We start from the raw sequence: 11,701 nt of genomic DNA, 5'->3' as shown, positions 1-11,701 counted from the left end.
CCTCCCGCCAGCTCCACCTTGGTCCTCAGTCGCTCCGGCTCTGCCACGGATCTCGGTCACCAGAGCTCTCGGCTCCACCCTGGCCCCCTGGATCCTCGGCATCCCCCTGGCTCGTTGGCTCTCCGGCTCAGGCTCCTTGGCCACCTGCTCCGCCGCCGTCGGGCGGCCCCCTGGAGTCGGCAACCATTCCCCCTCCATCGGCTCCTCCGTGGGTCGCCATCATGGCTGTGGCCTGGGTCCGGCTTGGATCCTCCTGCTTCAAGCCCTTTCTGTCTCCTCCCTGGCTCCTCCCTCCTGCATCACCTCCTTGGACTCTGTCTGCCGGCCCCCTCCCGGGTGTCCGTCCTCCTCCTGAGCCTCCTCCCAAGTTCCCACCCGCCCCTCCCCATGTTGTTTCTACGGCGCGAGGATGCGCCTTCCGGGAGGGGGGCGATACGCCAGGAGTTTGGACCTGTCTGTGTGTTGTTTTCCTCCCCATGTGCGCCGTGACCTAGGTTTCCCTTGTGTTTGATTGTGTTCATTGCTCCCAGGTGTGTCTCATTATTAGTTGATCCCCTCACCTGTCATTTCCTTGTTTGTGTTGTGTATTTAAAGTGTTCTGCCCTGTTTCTTTGTTGAGTCTTAAATGTCAACTCCCCGTTGCTACATGTTTGTTCCTGGTTCCTTTGGATCAGGTGTGTCAAACTCAATTCCTGGAGGGCCGGAGCCCTGCAGAGTTCTGTTCCAGCCCTGCTCCAACACACAAACAATGTAGTTTTCAAATAAGCCTGAAGGACTTGATAAATTGGATCAGGTGTGTTTAATTAGGGTTTAATCTAAACTCTGCAGGGCTCCAGCCCTCCAGGAATTGAGTTTGACACCCATGCTTTGGATTATTAAAGACTGTGTTCCTGTGAATTCTCCTACAACTCCTCGTTCCTCGCTCCTCGTTGTAGTACAACCTTGACACCAAGCTGTTCCTTCAAGTTTTTTTTATTTTACATTTTACAAAATATTCATAACAAAATAAGAAAACATTTATTTTGTTTAACAATTTAGCTTAGCTTAGTGCTTTTTAACAACTTGGCTTAGTTTAGTGCAGCATTATGGTCAAACTGGATCAGTGTACTAAACATGAACAACATCTTCCACTTAAAAGTTGAGCAACAGCTTAACCTGAACATAAAAACAAAACAAAATAAATAGCAGCATTACAGCAAAACTTGGGGGGAAAAATCACAAAGCACTTTCATCAAGGGAGTCCAGTTCTTAAAGTGCTCTACAGCCAAATCTCGTTAAGTATGAATGCGAGCAGCCATGTTGACGTTATCTTCTTCTTCTTTAATGGCCGTTCACTCCTTAGGAATATTACCGCCGCCTACTGTACAGCTTACTCACTTACATGGGTGACGAATCTGTGTTGATGTTACCATGTGACCTGCGACGTTATACCAAGCGCAACAACTTTAAAGGTATGACTGAGAGGTGCATTAACACCTGATTTCATCAGTAGCACGACAACCATACCACCTTGTATGCTTTTCTTGAAAACTAAAATGATTGCAATAATGTCTTCATAAAGGAGATGTCGGGCAGCTGCTCGAAGATCTCTACTTTGGAGAAGACTGTTGATTTTACACACGAAAAATGTAAGTATCAATTCTTAAAAATTAAAATGAACCCAGAGCATTGCATTGCTAGCTCACCCCAACACTTACATAATAATGATAAATGCTGACCAATATTTTCTTACTAAAAATTATATAATTAACTGCAATATATTTTAGTAAAACAAGCAAAAATGTAACTTAATTGAATTGTTACATTATATGACACAACTATGCATGAACACTAGACAAAATCAACCAATGTGAATACATACATTTTCAGTCCAAGCAATGAATTAATGCATGAATTAATTAAAGTATATTTTATTTTCTGACAACAATAGGAACAAAAACGATCAAATATTTACAGGCGGTGAACCCAACATCCTGTTTGGAGAAGACTGTTGATTTTACACACGAAAAATGTAAGTATCAATTCTTAAAAATTAAAATGAACCCAGAGCATTGCATTGCTAGCTCACCCCAACACTTACATAATAATGATAAATGCTGACCAATATTTTCTTACTAAAAATTATATAATTAACTGCAATATATTTTAGTAAAACAAGCAAAAATGTAACTTAATTGAATTGTTACATTATATGACACAACTATGCATGAACACTAGACAAAATCAACCAATGTGAATACATACATTTTCAGTCCAAGCAATGAATTAATGCATGAATTAATTAAATTATATTTTATTTTCTGACAACAATAGGAAACATGAACAAAAACGATCAAATATTTACAGGCGGTGAACCCAACATCCTGCTGCCATATTCTGCTGCTTTATTTGGATGAAGCAGCTGACCACCTTCACCTGTCTTTGCCGTTCATCAGGTCCCTCATTGGTGCAGTCAGACTGGAATCTGACCATGGGTGGGAAAGGGACATCGAGCTGCTTGTGTTCCTCTACTGGCTTGCCTATGCAGCATCCTACAGGGTAGTGTCACAGACCTTCGATATCCCCAAGACCTCTGTGCATGATATTGTGCACAGAGTGAGCAAAGCAGTCCTGGGAATTTTGAGGAGGGTGATTTGCTTTCTGACCGGTGATGACCTATTGACCTTTTTTATGTTCATATAAATATTTACACATTTCACAACTAAGCATTTTAACAAATTTCTTAAAATATGACAAGCACTGAGCGTGTCTGGCCCAGAACCAGCTAAAGCCCGAATGCAGACGTGAATTTAGCAGTTAATCACATGACACAGTTAACACTTTAATCACACTGGTGTGATCGTACACATCAAAGTGTTACTTTATGTCCAAAATTGTGATCATTTGTAAACGGCTTCTTACCAGTGTGAATGTTCATGTGTGTTTTAAGGTTTCCTTTTTGATTGAAACACTTTCCACACTGTTGGCAGGTGAAAGGGCTTTCTCCAGTGTGAATTCTCATGTGAACATTTAGGTTTGCTTGTTCAGTGAAGCTCCTTCCACATTGTTGGCAGGTGAAAGGTTTCTCTCCAGTATGAATTCTTATGTGGACAACGAGATGTTGTTTATATCTAAAACTTTTTCCACATTGAGTACATGTGTATGGTTTCTCTCCACTGTGAACTCTCGTGTGGCTTTTAAGGTTTGATTTTCGAATGAATCTCTTTCCACACAGATTGCATGTGTAAGGTTTCTCTCCAGAGTGAATTCTCATGTGGACATCAAAGTTTTGTTTATGTGCAAAGCTCCTTTCACATTGAGAGCATGTGTAAGGCTTCTCTCCAGTATGAATTCTCATGTGGTTTTTAAGGCTTGTTTTTCGACTGAAGCTTGATCCACACAGTTTGCATGTGTAAGGCTTCTCTCCAGTGTGAATTCTCATGTGCATTCTAAGAGTTTCTTTAAGAGTAAAACTTATTCCACATTGAGAGCATGTGTAAGGCTTTTCTCCAGTGTGAATTCTTATGTGGGACTTAAGGTTTCCAAATCTTTTGAAACTCTTTCCACATTGTTGGCAGGTGAGATAACTTCTATTTGCCGTCTTATAAACTCTTTTTTGTGTCTTTTCAGTCTGTGAGCAACAAAATGATTTTTCTCCAATTTTGAAATCATGATGCTTTTCATACTGATCTTCATCGAGTTCTTGACTCTCCTTTTTCAGTGACATCAAATCTAAAGCAAAAAAAAAAAAAAAAGACAAATGCAGGTTAAAACCAGTTTTAATGGCTCAAAGCAACAAACATCAAAACCCACAACATGTATACTAGATCTTATATGCACTAAGCTACTAAAAGAGGTGTTAAATGTAATTACAAAACCTCTTCTCATTATTGTTTTTTTTTTTGACCTTCTTCAGGACATGTTCCAAAAAAACTTTCAAACTGGCAATTATCAAACCCCAAACCAGATGATTTAATTATAGCCCAATCTCAAATCTGATATTTAAAAATTTGAGAGAAAGTGTCCTGTCAACTGTTCATTTTTGCATACAGTAACAGTATCTTTCAGGATTTCTAAAAGAGGTGTTAAATGTAATTACAAAACCTCTTCTCATTATTGTTTTTTTTTTTGACCTTCTTCAGGACATGTTCCAAAAAAACTTTCAAACTGGCAATTATCAAACCCCAAACCAGATGATTTAATTATAGCCCAATCTCAAATCTGATATTTAAAAATTTGAGAGAAAGTGTCCTGTCAACTATGTTCATTTTTGTATACAGTAACAGTATCTTTCAGGATTTAGGCCCCACTCAATTTCAGTGAGGATTTAAGCCCCATCATAGTACAGAAACTGTGAATAAATAGACATTTCATCAAAGTATGGAGTGCCACAGGGCTCAGTATTGGGACCTCTGATTTTCTCCTTGTATATCCTTCCCCTGAGGGACATTATTTCACTTTTATGCAAGTAATACACTTTAATTTCCCCACATCCTGGCATAGCTTCTTATCTCTTCTCAAGCAGAGTCAATTTTAAAAATCTGCCAATTACACACGAAGCTTTGAATGGCAGAAACTCCTCAGTAGTTAAGCAACCTTCCACTGTGTTATAATCCATAATTTTTATCAGTCACAAACATTCTGACCTAGATTTATTTATTTTCCCCCCCTGTATAACTTCTAAAACTTTTTAATAGCTTTCATTGTCTGAGACTCAGTTTAGGTCTAGACCGTTCAGCCAAACATACACATAATCTTGTGTGTGAAATCTCTGATTTTAAATTATTTATGGCATCTTTGGTAATATTGTTCATGAAACCCATACATGGAACCCATTCAACATGACAATCTAATACATTGGAGAGCCACCCAATGACTGCTCAACCAAATACAGCGGATTCTAACAATAGTCAACCTGTGTGCAGAAGCCATGCACTAAATATTAATATAACAAATTTGTTTTAACTTGAAACTTGGAAAAATATGTTAAATACTGCTGAACACATTGATGATTTAAACCAAGGTTAATTCAATATGTCTTTGTTTTCAAGTGGATTAATAGTTTGGTGCAGCGCTGCCCAGACGAGCCACTGCTAAACTGTTGCATAATTATCTGACAGAAATTAATGGTTTTCGATTCAGAAATAGATATCAGGTTTAATGTTACACACAATATTTTTTTTAGGAATTGCATAGTGGTTTTCCCAATAATAACAAATACCCAACTTGAAAGTAGGATCTTCTCAGGTTCACTAGAAGGCAGCTTAGCATTTGTCTGGTCATGTGATCCCAATGAAACCGCTTCACATAAAACCACTTTAAGTAGGACAGTTCTTCAAAAACATCATTAATTTCTATAGAGCTGGACATTTTAATAAGGATGAAATGAGTGAGTTCAGCTTTGAGAATGAAAACCAACCTGTTTGTTCCTCAGTATCTTCATGTTTGGCTCTGAATGTTTCTTCAATCTTCACGTCTTCACTCTCCACTTTAATAAACGCCATCTTTATAATAGTGTGTCACGTGGAGTCAGTAAATGGACTTAAATGGCCTGAAAAAGAAAAAAAAACAGCAGAAGCACACAAAAACTGAATCACTTTGTGACGCAGTTGATTCCATGAACTCGGAGTAAAGGGACGCAGCTTTTACTCATGCACCTTATTTACTGAAACTAACATTCATAAATGTAAACACTTTAAATGCGTAAAAGCACAAACCTTTCTTCAGCCGAATCATAACAGATGCTGGAGCGGCGCGGCCTTATGACGTCACGCCACCACACCAAAATAAAAGTCTGGTTTCAAATCACAAAATAGGTATATCATGAAATTCAGAGTTCAGTTCTTGGTGAAATACATAGTTCAATGCATGCTGTCCAATGATGTCCTGAAAGAAATCATGAAGGAATGTGAGATTCTGTCTAGAAGTCACAGCTGTAATGTTTAGCTGCAGAAAGCTTTAATGCCAACCATATATCAAAATGGTTAAAAATAGCTAGTTCATAGCAGAGTTCAAAGTTCATGACGTCTTACAACGTCATGAATCTGGTTGCTATTTTTAACTGATGTATTTCTAATCTATGTAATGCACATCAATGCTATTTTTCATTTTAAATTCAAACGGTATCTCTCCGGAGCCAGAAAAAAGCAGAGGAAGAAAAGCAAGCTCAAAGTAAAGGTATGTTATGTTATGCATAATACATTATTTGTTACTGTAGTATTAGGACTTGTTTTAATAAATGTCACACAGACAGACTTGTGTGATATGTGAGGGAAATATTAGGCCACATTCAGCATGTTTCGTTTAATAATTAACCAATTCTCCCTGCTAAAAAAACAGGTCTCACCTTCCTTCCAAATTCGAATTTAACCCGCTGTCCAATATCTAATGCAAAATTAATTTAATGCAAAATAAATAATAAAATCGTTTTGTGTTAATCATAAAGGCCTTAAAAACAAGCTGAAATGTCTCCTGCATTTCTAGTCATTTATGCATATTTATTATGCATTTACAAAAACGCTTTTGATTTACGCTTTATTTTTAAAATGAGTGTTTTCTGGCTTTATGTACTAAGGGCTATGCTGAAATTTCTCAGTGTAGAGACAGTCGATGCTGCTACATCCAACATTTTTCATAGCACTCTTTTTGAGTATTGTAGTTTTATTTAGTCTGCACTCTGATGTTATACACTGGTTGTATTCATTTATATTGCACAACATTGTGGATACATTACTGTATTGAAATCAAACATTACATCCATCTGATTCCCAAGCAATAGAAACCACTCCAACTGAGGCACCTGCTGCAGATGTCTCAGTTCAGCTGACTGGCCCTCTGACTTATCAGGTGCAATTATAACTGATTTAGTAAACAGAGGATTTGACAGCATCTACAACTGTGTAAAAGAATCTCACTTCTAGCTTCTTTAATGCATCCATGAATGGCTCATCGTGAGCTTCATAGGTGAAGTGTTTTTTGTGCTCCTCAGCCTTTTCTGCTTTAGACGCATCTCTAGCATCTTCCATGCTGCCAGGTGTTTGATGTGTTCAGGAGTTCTCATGGATGCTTAGGTAAGATGGTGCATTTTTCCAGTCCATTTAATCCTCTTCTGATTAAATTGTACTCTTTAACAGAAAACAATTTACAGCAAAAGCAGAAGAGTGCATTGCTTTTAGGTGAATAGCTTAGCCAGCTTCTTCTAATTCGCTCAACATTCACCAAGGTCCTGTAAAAGTAGTGGTGGTGCCATCTTCTCTTTTGGGAAATGTAAAGTCAGATTTTGGTTACTGTTTTTTAATTACTGTTGTCATTTTGCATTATTGACACAATATTTTCCTAATTAATGCTGTACAGTTGCTTTGACAATCTGGAATTGTTAAAAGCGCTATATAAATAAAGGTGACTTGACTGTTTGTTCATTTAGGCCAGAGGAGGACTGGACTTTCTCAAGGTTTTTTCTCCACTACTATGACCTGAGTTTGTGCTCCTAGCCATTGTGTCCTTTGGCCTCTTCAGTTTGGGTTTAAAAAACAAGTAATATTTTGAAATTATCAATGAGGCTGCCCTGTTGAAAAAAACAGCATATGCTGTTTAGGTATGTTTTGACGCTGGGATGCTGGTTTAAGCTGGTCCTTTGCTGGTTTATGCTGGTCATGTGCTGGCAAAGGACCAGCATAAACCAGTAAAGGACCAGCATAAACCAGTAAAGGACCAGCATAAACCAGTAAAGGACCAGCATAAACCAGTAAAGGACCAGCATAAACCAGTAAAGGACCAGCATAAACCAGTAAAGGACCAGCATAAACCAGTAAAGGACCAGCATAAACCAGTAAAGGACCAGCATAAACCAGTAAAGGACCAGCATAAACCAGTAAAGGACCAGCATAAACCAGTAAAGGACCAGCATAAACCAGTAAAGGACCAGCATAAACCAGTAAAGGACCAGCATAAACCAGTAAAGGACCAGCATAAACCAGTAAAGGACCAGCATAAACCAGTAAAGGACCAGCATAAACCAGTAAAGGACCAGCATAAACCAGTAAAGGACCAGCATAAACCAGTAAAGGACCAGCATAAACCAGTAAAGGACCAGCATAAACCAGTAAAGGACCAGCATAAACCAGTAAAGGACCAGCATAAACCAGTAAAGGACCAGCATAAACCAGTAAAGGACCAGCATAAACCAGTAAAGGACCAGCATAAACCAGTAAAGGACCAGCATAAACCAGTAAAGGACCAGCATAAACCAGTAAAGGACCAGCTTAAACCAGCATCAAAACATACCTAACCAGCATATGCTGTTTTTTTTTCAACAGGGCTGACACTGTCAGATAAGAACAAAAGCTTCAACTGAATTAAGATGGACAATGACACTATTTTCTTATGAATTGAGTTGAATAACTAATGAACTTTACCATTAACATCAACTGAGCTAATAATAATGACACTTATAATGATGACATTTAATTTTGACAGTGGTGAATGTAAAAATCTGCAAAGATGAATTTCATATTCACAAAGGTGGGTCTGGGAACAAACCAACATTTTGAGAACAACTGGACTATAACAAAGCAGATGGTCAGGTGTGGTCACAGCAGTTCATATGTATAAGACAAAAATAAAATGTCAAGACTCATAAAGAGGTGAAAAATGCAATTGGTCATGAAGGTGGACAATCAGATTTGGGCCACATTGATCTGCAGTGTGAACGTAGCTTTAATTTTACACAAATACATATTTTCTGGTGCCATTTAAAACACTTTCCACACAAATATGGTCTCACATCTGCATGACTTTTCAGGTGTATCTGTAAGTGTGATGGCAAAAGAAATGTTTTCTTACACTGATCACAATTAAACTGCCTTCCTCCGGAGCGATCGTGCTTTTGATTTTTCAAACTGCTCCTTTTTCTAAGCCTCTTTCTACTCGCAGAGCACTGCTGTTTCTTTCCAGAATGTGTTTGCAAATGACGTTTCAGGTCTCTTTTATATGTGAAGCTCTTCTTACACTGAAGACACGTGAAAGGTTTCTCTCCAGTGTGAAGCCTCATGTGAACCTGAAGGGTTACTTTCTGACTGAAACTCTTTCCACAGTGAGTGCAGGTGAAGGGTTTCTCTCCAGTGTGGGTTCTCATGTGAACCGTAAATTTTCCTTTAAATCTGAAACTCTTTCCACAGTCATGGCACGTGAAAGATGACTCTCGAGAATTAATTTTTTCATGCCAGCTAAGGCGTCTCTTGTCTGGGAATCTCTGTCCACACTGATGACAATTACACTCTTTTGAGTGAATCCTCATGGGGTTAGGGTTGTTTCACACACTGAGCACACACAAAAAGCTTCTCTCCTGTATGAGTTTTCATCTGAGCCTTAAGATTTCCTTTTTGTATGAAGCTCTTCTCACACCAGTGTTAATTTTGACAGCAAATTTTGATTTAGTTTTAGTCATAGTCTTTTGACTAAAATGCCATTTAGTATAGTCGTTTGACTAAAATGCCATTTAGTTTTAGTCATATTTTAGTCATCTGAATTGTTTTTAGTTTTAGTCTTGTTTTAGTCGGCTAAATATCATTAGATTTTAGTCGACTAAATCTACAGTAAATTTAGTCGGCTAAAATCTAATGGGTTTAGTTTCAGTGCATTTATTCAGCATTTCTATCGCCCTCGGATCCGCGCCAAAACAATCGGTCCGAGATCGCCTGAACGAGGTGGCCTCGGCTCGATTGAAAACGAACTCTGGAGCGGTTCGGTTGAAGTGAGAAAGCAATCCAATCCAACAGACCAACGAACCAAGCTATATCACAATGTATGATGGGTAATTACGTAAGTTCCGTGAAAAGCATTAGCTTTGTTGTTTTACTAAAACTTCAAAATGAAGCTGTGAATGTGTGCGAGTACGTCTTCGCCATTCAAAAATCAAAGCGCACTTTTTTATTTTATAATGCCGTCTTATTGCTCTTCTTTGTAGTAGGTGCATTTAAAAAAAAATTTCCCAATCAATCCTGGACTCCTGCTCAAAATGATAAATTATTATAACGACAGCTACAAAAAACAACAACAATAAGCCCGCGAAGCTGTTATCGTTCTATCCTGACGGATGACAGCTCAGTGGAACCCCGGAAAATAAACCGTGGAACTCTTTTTTAATGAAATACCAATGGTTATATAGGCTAATTATGCATTCTGTATAGAAACTTCTTTACCATATTCTTCATTCTTTCAAGCAGACATATTTATTTCTATAAATAAATTTAGATTAATCTTTAGGGCTACTAACATTTTTCAATCAAGAGCAGATTTTCTGTCTTTCTGTTGTTGCTTTAAATAACATCAATGACTCGGACAATAGCAAGTAAATTAGGCTGCTGTCCCTTTAAAACCGAATGCACAGCTGCAATGGATGCAATGTACTGATACAGATTCTCCCTACTGTTTACGTTCACTTAAGACATAATCAACTGTGTTTACGTGAATACTCGTCAAAACGGACAATTCAACATCATTTTGTGTGTAATTCTCCGTTCATGCGACGCGAAAGAGTACTCGCATGCCGTGAGTCGCGCTTTGTGTGTTTAGTGTCAACGCTAAAAAAAACAGACTGAATTGAGTTCTCTCTTGCGTCGTCAGATTTATCCATATGCTCTTCTCTTACTCCCACATATTGACATTTTTTAACGTTTTATGAGATGTGCAGCAAGTGTATGTTAGCTTATGTCCCGCCGGTTCATATGTACGCATCTAACCTCTAACCTTCTCATGTGGGCATTAAAGGTGGGGTAAGCGATTTTTCAAAAACGCTTTAGAAAACTGATCCGGGCCGACTAGCAAAACAAACTTGGAGCCAATCAGCAGAAAGGGGGCGTGTCTACTCATGATGTGGAGGAGAGAGCGCATTTTCTTTCTTTCTTTTTTTTATTTAGAATTTTCAGTGTTCACTATTTATACTACCACATTAGTATATGAACTGGGACGCACCTAAAGCATCCCTTGGGTCAATGCAGAGAATGCACCTATGAAATCATCCATGCATCGATGTGTCTGCTTTCACATATTTGAGTAGAGTATGATTCAGGCCTAAACGCACAACTGTATAAACACATTAAAACCAGTGTTTTACTCTGTTGTTTGGAATACAGCAGGTAAAGAGAACAGGGAGATATTTTTGTAAACACTTACCAAAGGTGTACTAAGCAATATTTGAAAAATGCTTTTGTCCACAGTGTCGGACCGAGTCCCAAAACACACTTGCAGCCAATCAACAGTAAGGGGGCGTGTCTTGTAATGATAGCGAGAAGAGAGCGCTCGATTTGAGTGTACAGAACGGATATTAGCAGATGGACTATAGATAGAGAAAACTGGAAGATAAAAAAAGGAAAATATCAGAGGAGCAAAACATTAAAAAGAAGTGTTACGATCAAGCAAGAGGTAAATATCGGAGCAGCTTTCCAGCGGTGGATAGAACGCAAGGAGCGTTAAGGGCTCGAATCGGACGCTGAGGTTGCGTTGTTTTTGAGTACCATTGATTTTGCATTGTTTCACACAACTCATCTGTGTTGGCTTTTGTTTGAATATGCGTGTGTGTCATCTTCGCTTGTTTCAACGATCGTCGTTATGCCAGGGTTGTGTACGTATGTGTGGGGTGGAGATTTCAAAATAGGGGCGAGGTCCTGTTGGGATATGAGCGTGTTTGTTTTGGTGCTTTCAAATGTCAACATTGGCTACCAGA

The 11,701-nt window shown here is 38.6% G+C and overlaps 1 protein-coding gene across 1 annotated transcript; it reads right to left on the bottom strand.

Moving 5' to 3' along the window:
- Window positions 1-2,373: 2,373 nt before the first annotated feature.
- LOC107692212 (gastrula zinc finger protein XlCGF8.2DB-like) lies at window positions 2,374-5,753 on the bottom strand. Its single transcript, XM_016491179.1, has 3 exons — window positions 5,697-5,753; window positions 5,399-5,530; window positions 2,374-3,711 (listed from the first exon to the last, which is right to left on the bottom strand). The coding sequence occupies exons 2-3, from the start codon at window positions 5,481-5,483 to the stop codon at window positions 2,849-2,851; spliced, it is 948 nt and encodes a 315-aa protein (XP_016346665.1). The 5' UTR covers window positions 5,484-5,530; window positions 5,697-5,753; the 3' UTR covers window positions 2,374-2,848.
- Between the last annotated feature and the right edge of the window lie 5,948 nt (window positions 5,754-11,701).

Source organism: Sinocyclocheilus anshuiensis, unplaced genomic scaffold, assembly GCF_001515605.1.
Source record: "Sinocyclocheilus anshuiensis isolate Anshui unplaced genomic scaffold, SAMN03320099.WGS_v1.1 scaffold998, whole genome shotgun sequence".
Lineage (NCBI taxonomy): Eukaryota > Metazoa > Chordata > Actinopteri > Cypriniformes > Cyprinidae > Sinocyclocheilus > Sinocyclocheilus anshuiensis.
This window is presented reverse-complemented; position numbering and strand designations above follow the sequence as displayed.